This window comes from Chiloscyllium plagiosum, unplaced genomic scaffold (genome assembly GCF_037043375.1).
Source record: "Chiloscyllium plagiosum isolate Xiang-an unplaced genomic scaffold, Cpla_swu_hap1 HiC_scaffold_36, whole genome shotgun sequence".
Classification (NCBI taxonomy): domain Eukaryota; kingdom Metazoa; phylum Chordata; class Chondrichthyes; order Orectolobiformes; family Hemiscylliidae; genus Chiloscyllium; species Chiloscyllium plagiosum.
This window is the reverse complement of record NW_028270174.1, coordinates 21,864,127-21,887,355: the sequence shown is the minus strand read 5'-3', so window position 1 is coordinate 21,887,355 and position 23,229 is coordinate 21,864,127. Positions and strand designations below refer to the sequence as shown.

Below are 23,229 nucleotides of genomic sequence, written 5' to 3'. Positions count from 1 at the left end.
GCAGGGCAGTTAAGCACACAGAAACATAATTGTAAAGTTAGTGCCAAACCAGTTGGGAAGGATGTTGGAATGTGTTTAATCATACACAGGTTGTAGAAATTTGGAATTTTCTTCCCCAGTCGATACAGTTTCTGGGGAAATTTGAAACTCAAAATTGAAATCTACAGAATATTGTTATCAATGGTACTATGGGGTGTGAAGCTATGCAGCAAAATGGGGTGGTGATCCAATTCCACCACAATCAAATTGAATGGGCTAGAGGCTCACAATGGGCTCCATCTATCTTTCAGTCAGTTCAAACTCTGTGACTTGCATCAAATTTTGTAAGAAAGCCACAAGATCCAAAATCATTCCTTTCATTAAAATATCAATAATAAAAGTTCTGTATTGCACTACATGTGGTCTATTATTAGCTGATTCTTTATTGACAATCTTTTTGAAAATATAAGTTACTGTTTCTAATTCCAAAAATTATTTAACAATTTGTCACAAACCACACTTCTTCCAGTGGCCTACACAATATGTCAACTGATTGTCTGACACAGAAATGTTCCATTTCCTGACGTAGACCTGCGTGTGGGTTTGTGTTGTATGTCTTGAATGCATAACCTTTTTTTTCCAAGATATAACAATAGCTCTAATGAGTGTGTTCATATTGTCGTCAGTAAACCGTCCAAATTATTTAAAATTTATAGCCATTAAGGTACATATTTTGTTTTAAGTTGTTTCTGTAATGTTGACATTGTAACATCACAAGTTGCATCTTGCCTTTTTGTACATCTTAAGGGCAAGTTCACCAGAACTATTCATTGCATGTGTTAAGCTCTTCATGATGAGATTAATTGAAAACCAGGAAGTGTTCCAGTAAAATCTAATGACAATTTAATTAGATTTTAGAAAATACTTTTTTCTCCATCATTCCTATTGCTTTTAAATTCCCTAAATTTTTTTGATTGAGTCTATTGGTCTTGTGTTCTAAGTGGCCCATTGCACCCCATTATCAGTTCACATTTCCAGCGATTTGATGCGCAAAATGTTGAAGTTGAAGGGTGAAGAAAAAGTTTGAGGTTTGAGATGCCTGACTCAGCAAATTCTTGGCCACTAACACTTTGTCTCTTTACATTGCATACAGTTCGGTTTCTGCATGCTTTGACATGTTGCATTTAATTTTTGCTTCCAGCCTAATGATTTATTTTTGGAGTGTTTGCAAGGCACATATCTTTTTATGTGGTGCATACAGTCATATGTGTAATATGTACAAGTGTAATATAGTTGGCTTATAGCTTAGGTTTCATCCTGTACAGGTGTCCTTCTATTTTCTATTTGTAACAGTACAATAAAAAATCAGCATTAAGACTTTTACATTTCTCTTTGTCTGTTTAAATGTCAAATGCTGATAATATCACCAACAGTGCAGACTATTTCCTGAACCATACAGTTTACCCTTGATTCTTTACTGATTGATTGAACCATTTCAGTTTTAATTTACATACATTTTTATCTGGTTAGTTGCCAAGTAAAATAACAGAACTGAAATGATGCCACTTAGAGAAGGTAGAAAGTATAAACTACACATATATTTCTTTCTTTTCCAGACGTTTCACCCACCTACAATCTAATAAAACTGCATCTAGATGTTCCTGTGTTACTAACCCGGGCATGGGAAATAATACTGAATTTTGAAAAAATCTTTTCTGAAAGATCTGTGTTTTAAAAAATAATAAAATGTCTAAATTGATGTTAGAGCAAACAAACTTTCACCTAAAAAAATTCAGTGTTAATCGAACAGGCTTGTGGCGTTCTGACAGGAGCTACGTTTACTTGAAAACCTTTCAGAAGAATGAAAACCTTGAAGTTAGTTTCCTCCGAAAATTCAACATCTGACTTGGCAAAATCATCTCTGCTGTGTTTCCATGTTGTTGCTCAGCACTTAATAGTTTGGAAAAAGGCAGTAATGGACTTTGTTTCTGCAACCACTGATGCTGCCAGACCTGCTGAGTTGCTCCAGCACTTTGTTTCTTTTCCAGATTTCTAGTGCTTCTATTGGAGGGAGTGGGGAACCTGACTGCTGCCATCTAATGGCCTATCCACCTCCTTTAGGAACTTGGTAAAGGGTTAGGACAGTCGAAAACAGGTTTTGTTCATGATTATTTTGTTTAGCCCAAACAGATAGTTGTCTTTTTTCCAGGCTTGTCACAGAAAGAAAACCTCTGACTGTGAGATATATTGAGCCCTCGGGTAACCTGTGATGAATTGTATGAATTACCATAATTTTTCCTGGTTGCCCTCATTCTTGAATGTTAGTCCTCCTAGCCCACTGATCAGCTACCTGTTCTGTCCTCAAGGCAGAGGCAAACCTCAGCATGGGCAGGCTGCCGCTGGCACTGGGAAGCACGCAGCCTCATAAATTGGGCAGCAAACTCCTCTCTGCCTCCTGTATTAGAGCAACTGCATTCAAAATGTGGGGGTCAGGTTCCAAATTTTATCCAGGTGTCAAGTTCCTGATCTGCTTTTAAAATCTAACTCCTTTATAGAACATTGGTCCCTTTCATTAATTTTCATGACTCAGAATGTTGTCAGCTGACTTACTGAATGGAAGAAGAGGAGCACAGATTCTCAAAAAAACACATCTATGATTTTATTGTTCACTAATGTCCTTTAGGGAAGGAAACTGCTATCCTTACCTAGTCTGGCCTACATGTGACTCCGACCCACAGCAATGCGGTTGACACTTAACTGCCCTTTGGATAATTAGGGAATGGGCGAAAAATGTTGGCCTATCTGGCATTTACCTATCGCATGAAGGAATTTTCAAAAAACCAGAGTCTGAAAGTTCTGTGATGAGTAACTCATCTCCTGTCTCTCCAAAACCTGTCCCAATCTATTAGGAAAGTGATGGAATACTCACCACTTGTCTGGATGGATGCTGTTTCAATAACCTTCGAAATAGTCTAGTACAAAGCAGCCTGCTCGATTTGCATCCCATCTACTACATTCAACCTTCACTCCCTTTGCCACTGATGCACAGTGGCAGGAGTGTACACCAACTACAGGATGTACTGTAGTAACTCACCATGGCTCCTTCAAAAGCACTTTGCAAACCTGCAGCCTCTACCCCCTAGAAGGACATTGGAAAAGCATCACCTGCAAGCTTCCCTCTAAGTCACACATCTTTCTCACTTGGAGCTATTTCATCTTTCCTTCATTTCTTCTTGGTTAAAATCCTGTATCTCCCTTTCTAACACCACTCCGTGTTCCTACATCTCATAGACTGCTCTAGTTCAAGAAACCAGCTCACCACCACATTCCCCAGGGCACCTGGCCATTGGGCATAAAATCCTTGTGTAACCAGTGATGCCCACACCTCAAACAAATGTAAAAAATATTGAAACTTTGATTTTCTTTCTTCTTCTGGGCTATAATGACAGCTTGGAGGTCATCCGCAGAAACGGGAAATACCTGGGAGCAGGAAACTCAAAGAGGCCATTACAATCTTCCACACTATTACATTACTATACTGTCTGAACATCACAACAGTCACTATACTCCACCATCATAATATTTGAATGAACTCCAACCTGTAACAGGCAAAATAGATTGGATCCATCGAAATCGCTGAATCCGTTTTTTTTGTACAGGTGCGTTAATTTCTAATAATGAGATCAACTATTTTTCTCCTTTCCTTCTTTATGGACACATTGCATCCAATCCATCCCTAAATGCTTCCTGGGAAGATGATTCTGCACCATTTAGCGCTTCATCCCATGCAATAGGTGGTGACAGAAAAGGTAATGAATTTGTATATCTCTTTGACCCATGATGTTTCATATTGATGCTGCAGCCAACCATCCGACCTGACACAGCTTCAATTAACATGTGGCAACAGCAAAGTCTCCAGTTAGAATGCATCCTTGACTCCCAGTCTTCCTGAAATGATGAACCAAGTTAAAATACAAAGTCAATTTTGAAAATGTACTTCTCCTTTCACATAGATGTGGAAGATTCAGCTGTTTGAGACTGTGCATCTGGTTTCTTCGTTCATATTTTGGATTGCAAAGTAGTCAAATGATTCATACAATGATGAGGCCAGCTGAAAAAAAGCCAAAGAGTTATATGTTAGTTGAATAAAGCTCTCCCGAAGTAACATCTGACTCACCACAGTCTTTTCCAATGTGTTACTGAGGAAAGAAGAAATGTTGGATGTGTCCCCATTCCTAATACACTGCTAAGGATTTTTCCAGATGAGGTGATTATTTTAACAAATTTAAACTTGTGGTATCTCAAGTCTTTCTAAATGGAGATTGTAGTCTCCCTGAAACTAAGGACATGATATGAACACTTTATGATGGTAAATGGTGATTCCAGTTTGCATAAGACATTGCATCATTAAAAATCAAAAATGGAGTGGACTGGGCAGTGAAACCTTTTTCTTTTCCTCTGAGACAGTTTCAATGTTCGTAATAATAGGATGACGGTATTCTCTTCCTGTCGAATAGGATTGGAGCAATTGCAAATGGATTCCAAGCACAAAAGCAAAATACTGTAGGTGCTGAAATTCTGGACTGAAAACAGAAAATATTGGGAATGCCCTCTGAGACAAAGGCAAATTCATTTTTTAAAGCTCTTGAAAAGAGTGATGATTTGGAAACCCACTATTTATCTGTGTGCATCAAGTAGGATTTGCTAGGTCATGTATTTTTTTCTTACTCGTGTATATATACATAAACTTAAATTTAATGTTTGTAAGATTGGGGTGACCACAGAGGTTTATAAAATCATGAGGAGCATGGATAGGATAAATAGACAAAGTATTTTCCTGTGATGAGGGAGTCCAGAATTAGAGGGGATAGATTTAGGGTGAGAGGGGAAAGATTTAAAAGGGACCTAAGGGGCAATATTTTCACGTATGTATGGAATGAACTGCTAGAGGAAGTTGAGGAGGCTGTACAATTGCAACATGTAAAAGGCATCTGGATGGGTATATGAATAGGAAAGATTTAGAGGGATATGGACCAAGTGCTGGCAAACTATGGGACTAGATTAATTTGGGATATCTGGTCAGCATGGACAAGTTGGACCGAAGGATCTGTTTCATTGCTGTACATCTCTATGACTGACTCTACTCAGTAAGTCTGGTAGCACTTGTGAGAGAGAAAAGCAGAGTACAACTTTATGCTGTGAGAGTTGGTGAGTTTTAGAAGGCCATTTAATTAGATGGGGTGGTATATATGATACTTGTCACCTTCCCCTCGCAACCAAATTATATTTGGGTGGGGAGTGTCTGTGGTAAACCTTTTTGCCCTACTATTACATTAGGCCCTTAAGTTGGTCAATTAAGATTCACTTCCTGGCCTCAGTTCACCATCGCTAGGACTGATCCACCTGAAAGTAGTCCTGTTGCCATGCTACATGGCAAACCGGTCAAACAGTGCAGTTTTCCTGAATTATTGGATCAGTACCTGATTGAGGGGCTCCACATAGAGCAGGACAGTGTCACACTCAGAGCCACCACTATGTTGTGGCTATTTGAGAATCCCTGCCCTCTTTTCCTCATGACCTTCATCCCCTCAAACAATCAAACAGCACAGAAGAGACCCTTTGACTCAAGTTTGTACTGACAAAAAATGCTACTAACTACATTAGTCCTATTTTCTCACACATGACCAATAGCCTTCAAAGTTATTACACTTCAAGTGCTTATTTGAGTACTTCTTAAAGGATGAGAGATTTCTCGCTCAACTACTCTCCTTGGTTATGCATTTTAGATTCCCATGACCCTCTGGGGAAAACATTTTTCCTCAAAGCCCCTCTAAATCTCCTGCCTTTCACTTTAAAACTATACCCTTTTGTTATTGACCTTTTGAATGAAGGGGAATAGCTGCTCTCTATTTACCATGCCTCTCAAAACCTCTATCAGGTGCTACCCCTCCCCCAGCCCACTCACACATATCACTTCCCTTACACTGCAATTATAGAGCCATAGAGCGGTACAGAATGGAAATATACCCTTCTATCCAACTAACCCATGCCAACCAGATATCCTAAATTAATGTAGTCCCATTTGCAAGCATTTGGTCCATGTCTCTCTCAGCTCTTCCTATCATATACCCATCCAGATGCTTTTTAAATGTTGTAATTGTACCAGCCTCCACCACTTCATCTGGCGGCTCATTGTATACACCCATTACCCTCTGCATGAAAAAGTTGCCCCTTTGGTCCCTTTTAAATCTTTCCCCTCTCACCCCAAACCTATGCCCTGTAGTTTTTAGACTTGCCTACTGAGGGAAAAAGACCTTGGCTATTCACCCTATCCATTCACCCTCTGATCTTATGAACCTCTACAAGGACACCCCTCAGCTTCCAAAACTCCAGGGAGAATAGCCCCAGCCTTTTCAGACTCTCCATATAACTCAAACCCTCCAACCCTGGCAATATCCTTGTAAATCTTTTCTACACCTTTTCCAGTTTAACAACTTCTTTTGTATAGCAGGGAGACCAGAATTGAACACAGTATTCCAAAAGTGGCCTAACCAATATTCTGTAAAGCCAAAAGATGACCTCTCAACTTCTGTACTCAATGCTCCTCTGCAATCCTGGGTATGCTTTCAGCTTCAGCAGCCAGGGTCTCTTCCATGATGCAGCCAAGTGGCCAAGTGCTTCTCAAGTGTCCAGCAATTCTTGCTGGCAAACCTTCTGCCTCCATGGGGCCTTAATTCCAGGCAAAGACCCACTGGTGGTCTTGCAATTCGATTTGGTGGTCCCTGTCTTGAACAATCAGCTGGAGTCTTTTATGCAAATCTTCCACCAGCTGACAGAACCCCTGCCATCTCAAAAAGATTGCACCTCATGACTTTTCATTAAAACTAGAAAACGGTAGAAATAATTAAGAGCCGAAATGAGACAGGGTGAAAAGAAATAACTGTGACGATGCAGAAACATGTCATCGCTTCTGTAACACCCCTCCCCATTTTGTCTCCTTTTCTTTGCATTGGCTCTTCCTTTTGCCTGTCAGATAGTATTTGTTTATTAAAGTTTGCTATCCATTCCTCTTGTGGGGAAACCTTTTTGTTTCTCTTCATGTGCTATTCCCACTATTACTACTTTTGGCCTTGCACAACAATCTTTTCTGTCATTTAATTTCTCTCATCTTCCACTCCGCTAGAAACCTCTTTTGTACTTTTTCCACTCTGTTCTATTTGATCCACTTAAAACCTCTTAATTTCTCCAGTCACCCACTCATTTCAACATCAAAACATGACTACAGAGTTCCTCAGCATAGTGTCCCTGAGGGGACCAATCATTTTCAATTGCTACATCAGTGACTCACCATGGGTCCTTCAATAGTATCTTCTAACCCACCACCTGTAGCACATAGAAGGACAAGGCAGGTGGTGCCATGGGATTAGTAATCTCCAGATTCAGACAATTGTTCTGAAGGCACAGGTTCAAATCCTATTATGGCAATTGTTGGAATTTCAACTGAAGTAATTCAAACCTGGAGTGAAAACTAGTTTAATGGTGACCATGAAGTTATTGTAAGAACCCCATTTGCTTCACTCATGTCTTTTAGGGGAGGAAATTTTCTCTCCTTACCTGTCCTGGCCAACGTATGACTCCACTGTGATCCAGAGCAGTTAGTGATGGGCAACAATTGCTGGTGACACTACCATCCCACAAGGACATAAATTTTTTAAAAACCCAATGCTTTGGAATACCTCAACCTTCAAGTTTCCCTCCAAGCCAAACATCACCATGGTTTGGAATTACTTTGCCATTCCATCACTGTCACTGGATGAAATTCCTGGTACTCACTTATTAGCAGCAGCTCACCACTATCTTCTGCAGGGCACTTAGGAATGGGCAATAAATGCTACCCCAGCCAGTGATGCCTGCATCCTCTGAACAAATTTAAAAACAGTTCTGACAACCTAAAACATTAATCTTTTCTTCTTTCCAAGTTTCTGCTGCACCTGCTGGGCATTTCAGCATTTTCTGTTCTTATTCAACAAAGTGCCACTTTAATAAGTTTCTTGACATTGAGGACCAAGATGTTATAAACAATCACCCGATGCCAGCATGTCAGAGCTTTGTGTTGTAATTAAAGCTGGGTAATGAAAACTTCTAGATCAGCTTTTTGTTTGGAGAAAATGGGTGACTAAAAGGGGAATCACTCAGACTGGTTACTGGTGGGAGAAGCACTTTACTTTGGGAAAATTAAATGTCCTGTATGTAACTATGTTGTTTATGGGAAAAAATAGAGTTTCAGACATAGTACAACATACCCAATGAGATGAGCCTCTTGAAGATGAGCTTTCTTCATTCTCCTGATTTTGTTCAATGATCTCTTCTCTCGCAACATCAAACAGAACTTAAAGGTACAAATGGTATTTAATTTGTCACGCCACATTAATGCACAAAATAGCCACCAATTTAAATGGCATAAGGCCCTAATTATTCACTCTTAACAATGTTAGAAATAAGTGATAGGAGCAACAGTAGAACAAGACAGCCATTGAGTCTACAGCACCATTCATTATGATCATAACTGATGTTTAACATCAAATCCACATTTCTGCCCATCCCGTGTATCCCTTGATTCCATGCAAAACTAAATGTTTGTCTATTCTAACCTTAAATATATTCAACAACGGAGCATCCAGAAGTCTCTTGAGGATTGAAAAGGATCACAGCCCTTTGAGTGAAGAAATTTCTCATCACCTTGGTCCAAAATAGCAAACCTTTTACCTTACAACGGTATTCTCATGTTCAAGATTCTCCCACCAGTTTGATATGTGTCCCATCAATCCAGTTCAGAATCTTGTAAATATCCATTAAATCATCTTTCATTCTTATAACTTCTAGAGAATCAAAGTTCAATTTAATCAGTCTCTCATTATAGAATAACTGTCTCACCTGAGGAATCAATCTAGTGAATTTTCACCATACTGTCTCCAATGATGTATGTCCTTTCTTAAATATGGCAGCCAAAACTGTGCACTGACCTCTGGGAGTAGTCTCAAAGTCCTGTACAATTGCAGCAAGACATTGTTATTCTTGCTTTCCAAAACCTTGCAATAAAGACCAATATGCCACTTGCCTTCCCAATTGCTTGATGTACCTGTACGTTAAGTTTTATGTTTCTTGTACAACCAAGTTTCTTCAAACAATTGCATTTTAATGTTTCATGCCTTTTAAAAAGTATTTTAAAAAGCTTTTCTTTTCTTTTCTTACAACTGAAGTGAATAATTTCACACTCTCTCCCATGTAATAGTCTATCTGCTACCTCATTGTCCATTCACTAAACCTGTCTATAATGCTTTACGTTTCACTGTGTGATTGCAGCTTGCATTCCCATCTAACTTTACATTATCGGAAACGTAGAAAATACTCCCTTCCCATTCATCGAAATCTTCAATATTGGTTGTGAACATCTGAGGTCCTAATACTTTTCCTTGTGACTTTCCATTAGTCACAGCCCATAAACTTGAAGATTGCCCGCGTATGATTACTATTTGCGTCCTGTTCATTAATCAATCCTCCATCTATGCTGACATATTATCCCAATTTTGTTTGTGTGACACCTTATTGAATATCATTTGGAAATCTTCATATAATACATTTACCGGTTAAAAAATTGATAATAAATTTCACTAAAACAATTTTTCTTTTGCCATAGGATGTTGACTTTGTGTGATCATACCATGATTTTCAAAGTGGAGCTTTAAGATTTCCTTAATAATAGTTTCCAACATTTCCGAACAGCTGATGTCAAGTCAACTACTCTGGAGCTCTATTTCCTCTATCCTTCCTTTCTTGAATTGTGATGTTACATCTGCAAATTTCAAATTTGCTGAGATTGTTCTATAATATAAGAAATTTTTGGTAATAATAACCAGAATATTCAGTTTCTCTACAACATTTACTTTTAGAACTCCAGGCCATCAGACCCTTGAGACATACTCAACCTTAATCCCTCTGGTTCCTCCAATATTTTCTCTTTGTTGATAATAATCATGTTAAATTTTTGTGCGTATGAGTCCTTTGGTTGCCCTCTATTCTTCGTATGTAACTTTTGTCTTCGACTTCAAGTTAGTCCAGTGACATAATGGATAATGCGTCTGACTTCGGATCAGAAGATTGTAGGTTCGAGTCCTACTGGGCTCGAGTGCAATGTGCTTTGTAGGGGTGGCACGGTGGCTCAACAGTTAGCACTGCTGCTTCATAGCGCCAGGGAACCCAGGTTCAAATCCAGCGTCGGGCAACTGTCTGTGTGGAGTTTGCACATTCTCCCCGTGTCTGCGTGTGTTTCCTTCAGGTGCTCTGGTTTCCTCCCATAATCCAAAGATGTGCAGGTTAGGTGAATTGGCCATCCTAAATTGCCCATAGTGTTAGGTGCATTAGTTAGAGGGAAATGGGTCTGGGTGGGTTATTCTTCGGAGGGTCAGTGTGGACTTGTTGAGCTGAAGGGCCAGTTTCCACACTGTAGGGAATCTAATCTAATCTAATCAAGACACTGAACCATCCAGGCCCTGTAGATCTGTGCACTGAAAAAGTGAGATGCAGACTCTATTTAACTTGAACATGCAACAGAACTAATTAGCAAGTAAGTGTATGCATAAATGTTCCAGGCAGCCACATTGCCAACTACACTGGAGAGCCAAGTTATGTGAAACAGATGAAGAAAAGGCTATAGACAGCCAGCACATGTGCCAGTATATTTGTGGAGAGAAAAAGTTAAAAATTTGAGTTCAATATTTTTCTTTTAATAAATTATCAGTCACATACCTGGTACTGCAGTTGTACTTCTTGCATTTCTCTGAATTTTCTGTTGTTTCTTGTAAAATAAAACTACAGGAACCAATATCAACAACAATACCACCACTCCTACCAAAGCTCCCAGTTTGGGTGCATTGTTATCTGCTATAAAATCGAAAAGAAAATGACACTTTATTGGAAGTAGACACACATTTCAAATCTTAAATAAATGCCCAGATTGACATTTTCAATAGAATGATTAATTGACAGAGTTGAGATTTCCAAAACTTTAATGCAGAAGAAATTGTATTTGTTTAATCAAATTATCCCTGAACTTGCAGATCATGTGATATAGAATTTTCCTATGGTGATCCAAGCTGTCCAACCTATTTCAAAGTTATCAATTTAAATGCAAGCATTGACACTATTGGCCCCATCTGTAAGAAAAATATTTTTCTAAAAATTACTTGCCATTTCAGACATATTTCACATATTGTGATATTTCAAGAATAAGTTTATATATTTTTTTTAAAAACTGAACTGTCCTAAATAATTACAATTAAGTTTAATACATTCCTGACATAAAACTTAAAAGACCCAGCACAACTCACGAACAAATTCAGCGTCATCTACAAAATTCCATGCAAGGACTGCCACAAACCTATGTAGGACAAACAGGAAGAAAGTTATCCACCAGGATACATGAACACCAGCTAGCCACAAAAAGACACGACCCTCTCTCCCTCGTAGCCCTACACACGGAGGAAAAAAAACACCATTTCGACTGGGACAACACATCTATCCTGGGACAGGCTAAGCAAAGACATGCCAGAGAATTCCTAGAGGCCTGGCACTCCAACCACAACGCCATAAACAAACACATAGATCTAGATACCATCTATCAACCCCTCAGAAAACGAACAGAAAATGACATCACCACAAACCCCAGGAACCCCATCCAGGACAAACATATAAATAGAAAGCAGGAGACAACAGCTTTGTTTCACTTGGAGGTCGCCACTGATGATGTTACCTAGCCAGGTCATGAAACGTCTGGATATCAAACCTACAGCTCAGCGAGCAAACCTACACCCTAAACCTCAACCTGAGCTACAAACCTTCACAAACCTTGTAAAAACATTCTTGATCATTCCCCATTTGTGATGGTTTAAAAAATATTGATTGTTGTTAAAGTGTGAATATTGGTATTAGAGTCAGAGTTACACAGAACAAAAGACAGACTCTTCGGTACAGCTAGTCCATGCCAAACATAATTCCAAACTAAACTAGTCCCATCTGCCTACGCTTAGCCCATATCCCTCAAACTAACTATTCATGTATTTATCCATATATCTTACACTTACATTGTAAGTGTAGCCCCATCCACCACTTCCCTTGGAAATTCATTCCAGTTTCCCCTCATGTCCTTTTTAAATCTTTCTCTTCTCACTTTAAAAATATGACCCTTAGTCTTGAAATCCCCCACTCTAGGGAAAAGACACCTGCTATTCAACTCATGTATATCTGTCACAATTTATAAACCTATATAAGGTCACCCATCAAACTCCTAGGCTCCAGTGAAAAATGTCCCAGCCTATCTAACCTCTCTTTATAACTCAAACCCTCCATTCCTGGCAACATCCTGGCAAGTTTTTTCTGAACCTTCTCCAGCTTAATAATATCTGACCTATAACAGGGCACCCAGAACTGGACCCAATATTCCAGAAGAGACCTCATCAACATCCTGTACAATCTCAACATGACATCCCAACTCATATACTTAAAGGTTTGGGCAATGAAGGCAACCATGCTAAATGCCGCCTTAACCATCTTGTTGACATGTGAGTTAAACGTCCAAGAATTATGTACCTGAATGCCTAGTTCTCTCTGTTCTACAACACTATACAAGGTCCGACTTTTAATTGCACAGGTCTTGCCCTTATTTGTTTAACCAAATTGCGACATCTCACATTCATCAAAATTAAACTCCATCTGCCACTCTTCAATCCATCAATCCAATTGATCAAGATCTCTTTGTAATCTTAGATAACCTCCTTCACTTTCGATTATATGATCAATTTTGGTGTCATCCACAAAATATTGGACAAACTATCATTTTAGTTTTCAGCTAACGGTGTGAAAAACTGAACTAATGTACAGGTGGAGCAGGAGCAACCTTGGTTAATCTTGGTATTTGTGCTGAAGGCAATTCAGGCCTATAATAATATCAAGTTTTATAAATGGTTCCTACATTGGATGTAATATAATTATATATGATAAATTACATTCACTGAGATGCTACATCAATATAACTGCTTTGGTTTCTCCTTGTTATACACATTATAAATTCCAGCTCTTTAGTTTTCAATATTCGGTACAGATGAAGCAGATTTATTATAAAGGCAGCTTGTCTAACTAAGGTTGTATTTTGCTTGAGTGTCTAAAGTGCTGGGGTGATTGAATTGCAATGTTTCAGATAATTAAACAAGTTACTAAGGTAGTTAGAGAGAAATTACTTCATCTGGTGGAAATTTTGACAATTTGCATGGTTTATGATGGGCTTTGCTTGTAAATGTTTCGTTACCTACATGGGTGACTGCAGGTAGTTAAAAAAGTGAAAAAGAAAACACAAAGAAAAAGACTTAGTGGTTTTGGTGATAAGAAAGTCACTCAGTTGCACATAATAGCATTTCTGAATATAAGAATTTTTTTTCCTCTGGTGGTGAGTACAGCAGAAGTACAATCTTTATGCAATATGGGGCTTTTGTGGTGTAATGGTAGTATCTCTGCCTCTGGACCAGAAGGATTGAATTCAAGTCCTAACTGTGCCAGAGGTGTGTAATAACCTCTCTGAGCAGGTTGATTAAAAAAAAAATCTACAATCTGAGAGCAAAGCTATTCAATGGTGATACCAGCAGGCACTCATTCACACACAAAAAAAAATTGAAAATCTGAAAAACTTCTGAATGCGTTGGGAAAATGATCTTCATTTTAATGAGGTAAAGGTTGCAAACCAAGCCTGATAAATGGAATTTAGATATCAATCTAAAGGGATAATGTTAACAACAGTTAACTCTTGCTAAAATATTTTCAATGGCTTCAATATTTTAAATCCAGGAAATTAAAATTGTGATGATTTATTTATAATTAAAATGAACAAAACAATAGCTGGAATCCCACATTGTTAATCACATACAATGTCTGGGGTCTAGAGCGCAGGTTTGGGATCAACCTTTGCTTCAGAACATAGGCAAATATAGAGCCTCAAAACATTACCAACTTATTTGATGCTGGACCTTCTTTTTGTTGATTCACCACTCTAAAATTACAATTAATCTCTTTAGTTGTTAGACTACTGTAGCTTGTACCTTAAAGTTCACTGCCCAATCTTGAGAGTATTATAGAGATCTTCCAGGGAGTAGTAAGCATAGGATTAAGGTTAACAGAGTACAACAGGAAGTGCCACAAAGTTAGAAAGAGTTGGAAGGGATACAAGAAGGAGAAAATAGAATGTGAAATTTAAGTATGAGATGAGGAAGCATATTGAACTCTCCGCAGCCAATGTTGTTCTTAGACTACAAATCCTTACACAATGTTAGAACAGGGATGGAGCAGACATTATAAGCACCCGAACAAAAAATGTCAGGGAAGTATAGACATATTGTGAGACAACCCTCAGATAATTGAGTGGTCTGTGCAACATTTCAGTTTTTTCTTCAATTCATTTATGGGATGTGTGCTTTGCTGACTGGGTCAACATTTATTGTCTATCCCTAATTGGACTTGACGAGCTAGTGGTGTGCTGCCTTTTTCAGTCATTGCTATTTGATGCACAGTGCAGATAGGGTAGGAGTTCGAGACTTTTGACCCAGTGAAGGAACAGCAATATGTTTCCAAGTGAGCATCATGAGTGCCTTTGAAAGGAACTTATGGGGTTCCCTTGTGTCTGCTGCCCTTGTTCCAGAGAGCAGTGATTGTGCGTTTGGCAGGTGCTATCTAAGAAGCCTCAGTGAATTCTCACAATGCACCTTGTGGATGGTACACACTACTGCTAATGAGCTTTGATGGTGGAGGGAATGAACATTTGTGGAGGTGGTGGCAATCAAATGGGCTACTTTATCCTGGATGGTGTTAAACTTCTTGAGTGTTATTCAAACTGAACTCATCCAGACAGGTTGACACAGGTCAGGTTGATAAGTGGCAAGTAGCAGTCTTGTCACAGAAGTGCCAAGTAATGAACATCTCCAATAAAAAACATCTTCCTTTGACAGTCCATGGGATCACCATTGCTGAATGTCAATACTAATTTGGTAGGATTATGATGGACCAGAAACTTAAGTGCACCAGCCATAAAAATACTGCAGGTACAAGAGAAGAACAAAGGTTAGGGATTCTGCAGTGAGTGGTTAATTTATTAACTCCACAAAACCTTTCCAGTATCCACAAAGCACAAGTCAGGAGTGTGTGGAATACTCTCTACTTTCATGGAAGCTGCTTCAATAACCCTGAAGAAACTCAGCAGAATCCAAGACTTGGCATGCATTCATCTTCTGAAAGATCCACTCTCTCCATTACCTTCCTACAATAGCTTTACAGGATGCCGTGCAAAAGCTCAACAAGTCTTTGTTCAACATGATCCTTTAAATCCATAATCTTTAGCACTTGAAAGGACTAGGGCGGCAATTTCTTGGACATTGTACACATTCCTAACTTGGAAATATATCCCTGTTCCTTCACTGTTGTTGAGCCAAAATCCCTCAACACTCTCCCTAACAGCTCAATGAGTGCACTGACTTCTGACAGACTGCAGCGGTTCAGGAAGGCAATTCATCACTGTATACTCAAGGGCAATTAGGAGTGAACATAAGAATATACAGATTAGGATAAAGAGTAGGCCATTTGGCTCTTCAAAGTTTCTTTGCCATTCAATAAGATAATGGCTGATCTAATTGTAACCTCAACTCCAATCTTCTCCCCTGTCTGTATGAACCTTTCATCTTCTAGTTTTCAAACATCTATCCTCTTCAACCTTAAAATAAAATATATTCAAAGAACCTGCTTCCACACCTTTTGTCAAGGAGAGTTACAGCCTGTTTGTCACCACACTACAGGTGCAGCACAGTGGCTCAATGGTTAGCACTGCTGCCTCATAGTGCCAGGGACCCGGGTTCAATTGCAGCCTCAAGCGCCTGTCTGTGTGGAGTTTGCACATTCTCCCCGTGTCTGTATGGATTTCCCCTGGGTATTTCGGTTTCCTCCCACAATCCAAAGAAGTGCAGATTAGGTGAATTGGCCATGCTAAATTGCCCATAGTATTTAGGGATGTGTAGGTTAGGTGCATTAGTCAGGGGTAAATGTAGAATAATAGGGTAGGGAAATGGTTCTGGGTGGGTTACTCTTTGGAGGGTTGGTGTGGACTTGTTGGGCCAAATGGCCTGTTTGCATACTGTAGGGATTCTATATAAAAGAATTATTACAACATACGCTCAGAAATAGCTTCTCAGTTTAATATAAGCCAATATGAGAGCAACTTTTTTTGAAATAGTTATGGTTGATATCAAAGTTGTTTTTAGGTTAAATTGACTTTATTTGTGTGGTGTTTTGGTGATGCAGTTAGAAAAATGACTATTGGTATTGTAAGGGTAGTAGGAAGAAGGTGGTGGCGAAGGACATTTTATGAAAACAGTCATCTGTAATTTTCAATACCTTGATACACGACACAGAACCACAGAGCTTCCTGATACAGTGACCCACACAACAGTTCTCTCACGGAATCATAGAACCATAGAGGCCTTTCAGGTCATTGAGTCTGTATTGCCAAAAGTTTAATACCACCTACACTAGCCCCACTATCCTGCACTAGGCTTATAGCCTTGAGTGTTACGACACTTCAAGAGTTCAGCCAAGTACTTGCTTAAAGGTTGTGAGGTTTCCTGCCTAACTATCTTGCCAGGCAATGCATTCCAGACCCCCTCACCCTCTGGATGAAAAGGTTTGTCATCAAATCCCCTCTAAACCTCCTGCCTTTCACTTTAAAATTAAGCCCTTTTGCCATTGACCCATCCACTTAAGGGGAACAGCTGCTTTCCATTCACCCTGTCCATGGGTCTCACCACCTTATTTTCCATCTCTGTCAGGTCCTCTGAAGATAGACAGAACATGAACAATGGATAATTTTGTCGCTCAAGTTAATATTTAAGGCGTTTCAAACACAATTGATCCAAAAGATGGAATTGGTCAGTGTATGCTGAAAGATTTGCATTCATATGTTTCCTCATGGCTTCCCAAGTTCTTTTTTCAGAATTCACAGGAGTCGTATATTGACAGTAACTTCTGTCATTTTTAGCCAATAACAAATAGATAACTAGTTTTCTGAGGATAGATAACTTGAATTGTTGCAAAAGTGTTTGATGGTGTGATGACTGTAATATATTTTGAGACTGACAGTGTGACACATAAAATAAAACAAAAGGACAGCGGACACTGGAAAGCTGTATTAAAAACAGAAATTGCTGAGAAAACTCAGCAGTTCTGGCAGCAACTGTGGAGAGAAAGCAGAATTAACATTTTGAGTGCAGTCACCCTTCTTCAGGATTGACTTCAGACCTTCAGTTTTGAAAAAGGGTCACTAGACCAAAACATTAATTTTGCTTTCTCTCCATTGGTACTGCTAGACCTGCGGAGTTTTCCTAACAATTTTTGTTTTTGAGTGAATGTGAAACAGGTGTCTCGAGGTGCATATTATCAGATTCTAGTTTGTCGTCCACTTCATGTATATGCCTCTGGCTTCAAGATTCACCTTCAACAGCAGTGTACAATCTACAAAACTTAAATTACCAAAGCTTCTTCGACAGCCTCATCAGATCCTTTGCCATCTACTATGTGCAAGTTCCAAGATGCAACCAAGCGCATGCATTGAGACGCTCATGGACAGACCTGATAGGTTTATACACAGCAAGAGCCACGACTTCTTCAATGTTCAGCTGGTGTGTGGCCACAGAAAGAATTTCCTGCGTGTATGTGTAAACTTTCCAAGCAGCTGTAACATTCCTGTCACACCTGCCGCATCTCTCCTACTCCCACCCCTCAAAACATGGATGGATTCAGGGTGACAAGGGCTCGCCGCTAACTGGCTCCTGACTTCCTCACAAGATCCTCAAACTGTACACCAGGTCCTTCCAATGATCAGGCCTTAATTATTCCATTGGAATATTATTGTATGCGTTTGTCAAGGTCGCCAACTCAGTTGCAGTATGATGCATGCTACAGAATATGGCGCAGAGTGACATTTAAGGATGCAGAGTATGAGGAATTGAAACCTGATATCATCAGCGGGCAGGATTGCAAATCAACATTTCACATCAGATGCTTTTTATTTAATGTGTGGGAAGCACAATTCAACTATCTTACTACAACTACAGGATTAAGATCAACAGATATGTCAAATCAAAATTTATCCTTACAACCAAATGACAAAGATTTACCACTGGACTCTGCACATAGTCTCCCAATAAGACTTGATATGATTTTATCATATAAATTGAAAACAATAAGTCATTTCAAAAACTTGCTTCCAGCAGGAGTTTCCTTCACTAAAAGGTATATTTTAACCACGGGTAGCTGCCTGACAGATTGTGCACCAGCAGGTTGCCAATTAGAGAATTATAAAATGCAAACTTATCAAAAGATCAAATTGGAAATAAAAATAATGATGACTGCAAAGAGCCTCAATGAATATCAAACCTTACTTGGTGGCCCTAACAGTAGTTGGCAGGGCGTAACCAGCATTATTGGTAATTAACCATCATAGAACAAACCATTTACAATCTCAAAAGAAATGCTGTTCAAAGCAATAATCAACAAATATATTAAAACTTTTTTTTGTTTAATCCATTTCTTTGCCAGTCAGAATGTATGGATTGACTCCTATTGCTGATTGTGTAGGTTTTCCATGACCCTCCACATAAAAAAAAAAGCTTCACTTTCTTTCAGTTGATGATCTTACAGTTAAGTCTAGACATGACATTTAGACAAATGAATTGATGCAGAACAGTCATAGTGACAAAGTAGGCAGGTGGAAAGTAGAGAATGTGAACGTTATTTGCCTGGTAATTTCCTGTCCTCCCCTCTCTCCCTAACGGGAATCATCTGTCTCTCCTTCAGTGTTTCTCTGTAATGAGTTTAAGTGCTATCTTGAACATTTAATGTAATAAACATGTTAAAATGCTGCCCCAAGATTGCCATAAGTAATAATATTTTTGACTGCCTCACACAAGGAGCAATCATGAGAACGTACAAAAAACAAGACAGCTTTTAATATGCATCTTAAAGAGGTGAAGAGGATTAGAGAAGAAATTCTGTGTTGTAGGACCAAGGCAACTGAAACCAAAGCCACAAATGGAGAGATTTAAATATGGGATTTGTAAGAACCAGAATTGGAGAACTGTAAAAGCTCTAAACTGTAGGCTGGAGGAAACTAAAGCATAGGGAGCAGTGAAGTGTTGGCGGAATTTGAAAACAAGAGTAATGATTTTAAAACTGGAGTATTGCTGAATGGGGAAAAAGTGAATGTGAACAATCATAGGTATGATGGGCGAGTTAAGATATAAGCAACAGGATTTGAATGAATAGAAGTTTATCAATGCTGAAGATAGGAGGCCAGTTAGGAGAGTATTGGAATAATCAGATCTTGTGGATAAAATGGTATCAGATGAACTGAGGGAATGTCGGAGTGAAGCAGTGTTCTAGAGATGGAAGCAGCAGTCCCAGGGCTGGTGCAGATAAGTGATCACAAACTCATGTTGTTATCAAACACAATACCAAGGATCAAATAGTCTTGCGGAGTTTAAGACGGTGACAATGGATGGGGAATGGAGCATTTTGGGTGAATGTGGGTAAGGGTGGTGGGGGGTAAGGGTGGATGGGAGATGTGGATACTAAAGCCAACAGCTTCAGTCCTCCCAATATTTTGTAAGAGAAGATTTGTAATAACTCTATACTGGATGTTGGGCAAGCAGTGTGACAGGTCAGAGACACTTGAGGAGCTGAGGAGGTGGCAGTGAGTGTCGGTAGCATACAAGTGATGTGCTTTGAGTTGGTATTACTGAGTGAGAGTGTGTAGATGAAAAATGGAAGGAGACAAAGAATAAATTGAAGGAACACCATCGTAAAATCATTCTTGTCCATAGACCAAAAGTGTATATTAATATAGAGATTGAATTAGATTTTACGAGATTCAAAGATTCCTCCGTAGGCATAATAAAATGGCAAACATGGAGTAGATGATACCCTAAAAGAGTCTGAGCAATATAAGGCAAATTTAATTTAATGAACCATTGCCTGCTCAAAGAAATGCATTTGACCTTTCCCTTTATTCATTTTGAAAGTACAATCATAAGACCAGCACAAAGGAGGTTATTGGATTATTTGTACTGTCACTGGCTCATAAACTATCTATTCTCATTTCACTCTTAGTCCTAATCTTCAGCTTTCTATATTCTCCTATTTTAAATGCTTATCACATTGCGTTTTGAATGAAGCTGTGGTCTCTACCTCTGCAGCTATTTGCAGTAAAACAGATATCTAATAATAATCCATTGAGCAAAAACTGTATATGTTGAATTAATTGATTGCCTGAAATTAATTTCTAATTTAATAAAAGCTTTCTCTTAAATGTTTGTTACTAGCAATTGAAAATAATACATTTGTAAACACAATATCTAATTCAATCTGAGATGATATTTAACAATACTAAGTAATTACGTTAGAAGATAAAGTACGTGTATTACTTTCAATATGTAATAAAATAATCTTCCATAGGTATTGTTTGTCTGTGCTTGTTAATATTTTTGCTCTAAGAACACCATCATTGGCTTTTAAAATGGAATGTTAGATGTTATAAGCAATTTTAAACTGGTTCCTCTCTTAAGGCATTCAATTAAGTCCCTCCTAAGAGACAATCAAATGTTGAAGCTCTTGCAATTGAAGGCAAATTGTTTACCTCGTTCAGTAACTGGATGACTGGAAGGACACAAAGAACAGTGAGGATGGACAACTAATCTAATCGGCTGGTTTTAATGAATGGTACCCCATTAAGATCTATGTTGGTGCCTCAATTATTCTCCATCTTTAATTGTGACAGCGATGATGGAATAGAAAACTACATAATTAAATTTATCATTATCACAGTTTTAGATATAAGCAGAGTAGATGGGAGTTAAAATTACAACGAGCTGTTAACAGATTATGTAGATAGGCAAGACTGGAGTGACTCAATTTCAATATTGACAAATGTGAGAGCATGTACTTTGGACATGAAAAGGGTCAACAAGATATATTCTAAATGGTGAAATGCCAGAGAGAATCAAGGTCCAAAGATACATGGGGAGTCCAGATGCAAAGCATGAAAATCTTGTGAACAATGACAGAAAACAAAAAGGCTAATAGTAAATTTGTGTTTTATCCTTTGTGGGCTAGAATTCAAAGAGGTGGATATCATGCATCATACGTATTGTGAATTGTTCAAGATTTCACATCTTAAGATGGATATCTTAGTTTTGGAGGGAGTTTTGCATAGATTTACCAGAATAATAATTGGACTCCAAGAGTTAATTTGTGATGTGAGGCTAACAAAGCTAGTGTTGTATTCCCTGAAATTTAGAAGATTAAAGGAACTTTTTTTAAGTTTTCAAATTGTTAAAGGAAATGTAGAGTAAAAAATGAGTATTGCAATTAGGAAACACGCTTTCACGCAAAGGATGGCAGAAGATGGAACTCTTCCCCAAATAGCAATTGGTGGTGCGTTAATTATTCATGTTAAAGCTGCGATTGATAAAGTTTGTTCGCCAAATAGTGCAAAGGAGAATATCTAGAATTAGGACAAAGATCAGAAATTATCTTATTCAATGGCAAAATGAATAGTGGAGGGTTAAAATTTCATACATCTCTTCCCATGTTCCTATACCTTTTAAAATAAAAACATAAGTAACAACTAACATGGGGATTTTTTTTTGTTTGAAGCAATTGACTATATGCACTCCTTTCACCTTTTGGTAAATTCGAAACTGAATGTGAATTGCTGAAAATGTTCAGAAATATTTGTGCAAATATTAACATGTATTTTTCTGCTGTTCCTTTTATTTTATATGCACAGCATTTAAGTTTTTATTTTTTCATGTCATTTATCGTTATAAAGTGATTCTGAAACTGATAATGATATTACATCAGTTGTCCTATAGACTCATAACCATGTCTATCACATGGCTCTGCATGATTTTTCCAAAGTAAACCAATTACATAAAGTTATGAAATCAGAATAATGAAGTTTATTGTTCTTCAAGCTGCTACTATTTATTAATTTGATAATGACGTAAAAACTCTATAATTGGCAGTATTATTTCAAATTAGTTCTTTCACTTTCAAATATCAATAATATTGTCTAGATAAGAGATGACTAAAAATATCTGCTTGGCAGGCAATTGAGCATTCCATGTAACATAACATGGATTTTTAATTTTAGTGGAAATTTACCTTGCACTGTCAATATTGTTCCACTTCCATTGCCTTTTCGAACTGGTGCTGGTATCTCAATCACCATGTTACAACGATACAATCCTGCATCATCTCGAGTAATACTTTTGATTGTCAGTTTTGATTTTGCTTTCTCAACAGAATAAGATAGTCTGTCAATGTAAGCTTGATTTACAGAGCCATTTGAACTGGTTGCATTGAGGATTGATTTTGAGTCTTTAGTCCAATCTACCCTAATGCTTTCCATTTGTACATCCTCCTCACAAGAACATTCCATGTTGATAGAATCTCCTTCACAAGCATTGATTTCTGGAGGCGTTTGAGAGACATTTATCCTGTTTGATACAGCTGTCAAGGGAAGAAAAGATTAATTTGATGGTAATCAACTGCTTTTGTCTGAGAATGTAAAGAAGCTAAATTCTTTATTTCCAAGAATAACATTTAAACAGCTTCCTTAAATTCATACAAACTCTTTATGGCAGTATTTACCCAAACTTAATTTAAATAATATCTTAATCGTGTTCTATTAGTAAACTGTTGAAGCAGAAGAATAGAATTATGGCTAGATCAGAAATGAAATGCTCACAACTTACCTTCAGTTGTTTGAAGCAGAACATGAGTGTACTGTAGTGTCAGTATGAACTGCAGGTAATCATGATTAAAGTTCATCTTGTCAGCAGCTGCGATTTTGTTACAACTGAATGAGAATCTTTTGTTGAGTCAATTACAAAGGAAGGTTGTGCAACTCCGTTTCCGTTTCTACGTCAAAACCACGTCTGATTGGTATCTCACTCTTCTGGGGTTACTAACCTAATATAATTTATAAATTTTCCAACAAATCTCTACAAAGCACAAAACTGATTTTCCAGTTAATGACATTATTATTTTCTAGTTCAATCAAATCCATAGGCTTGGGTATTAAACTAGAATATGTTAAGTGAAGCT

General features: G+C 38.2%; 1 protein-coding gene across 2 annotated transcripts; it reads right to left on the bottom strand.

Annotated features, from left to right (window-relative positions):
* Nucleotides 1-399: 399 nt before the first annotated feature.
* On the bottom strand, nucleotides 400-22,961 carry LOC122539409 (uncharacterized). 2 transcript variants are annotated; one of them, XM_043674216.2, is made up of 5 exons: nucleotides 22,878-22,961; nucleotides 22,285-22,632; nucleotides 10,786-10,920; nucleotides 8,283-8,368; nucleotides 400-4,090 (listed from the first exon to the last, which is right to left on the bottom strand). In XM_043674216.2, the coding sequence occupies exons 1-5, from the start codon at nucleotides 22,951-22,953 to the stop codon at nucleotides 4,004-4,006; spliced, it is 732 nt and encodes a 243-aa protein (XP_043530151.1). In that variant the 5' UTR covers nucleotides 22,954-22,961; the 3' UTR covers nucleotides 400-4,003. The 2 variants fall into 2 exon arrangements, with proteins under 2 accessions (XP_043530151.1, XP_087836163.1); XM_087980037.1 differs by lacking the exon at nucleotides 10,786-10,920.
* Nucleotides 22,962-23,229: the final 268 nt, after the last annotated feature.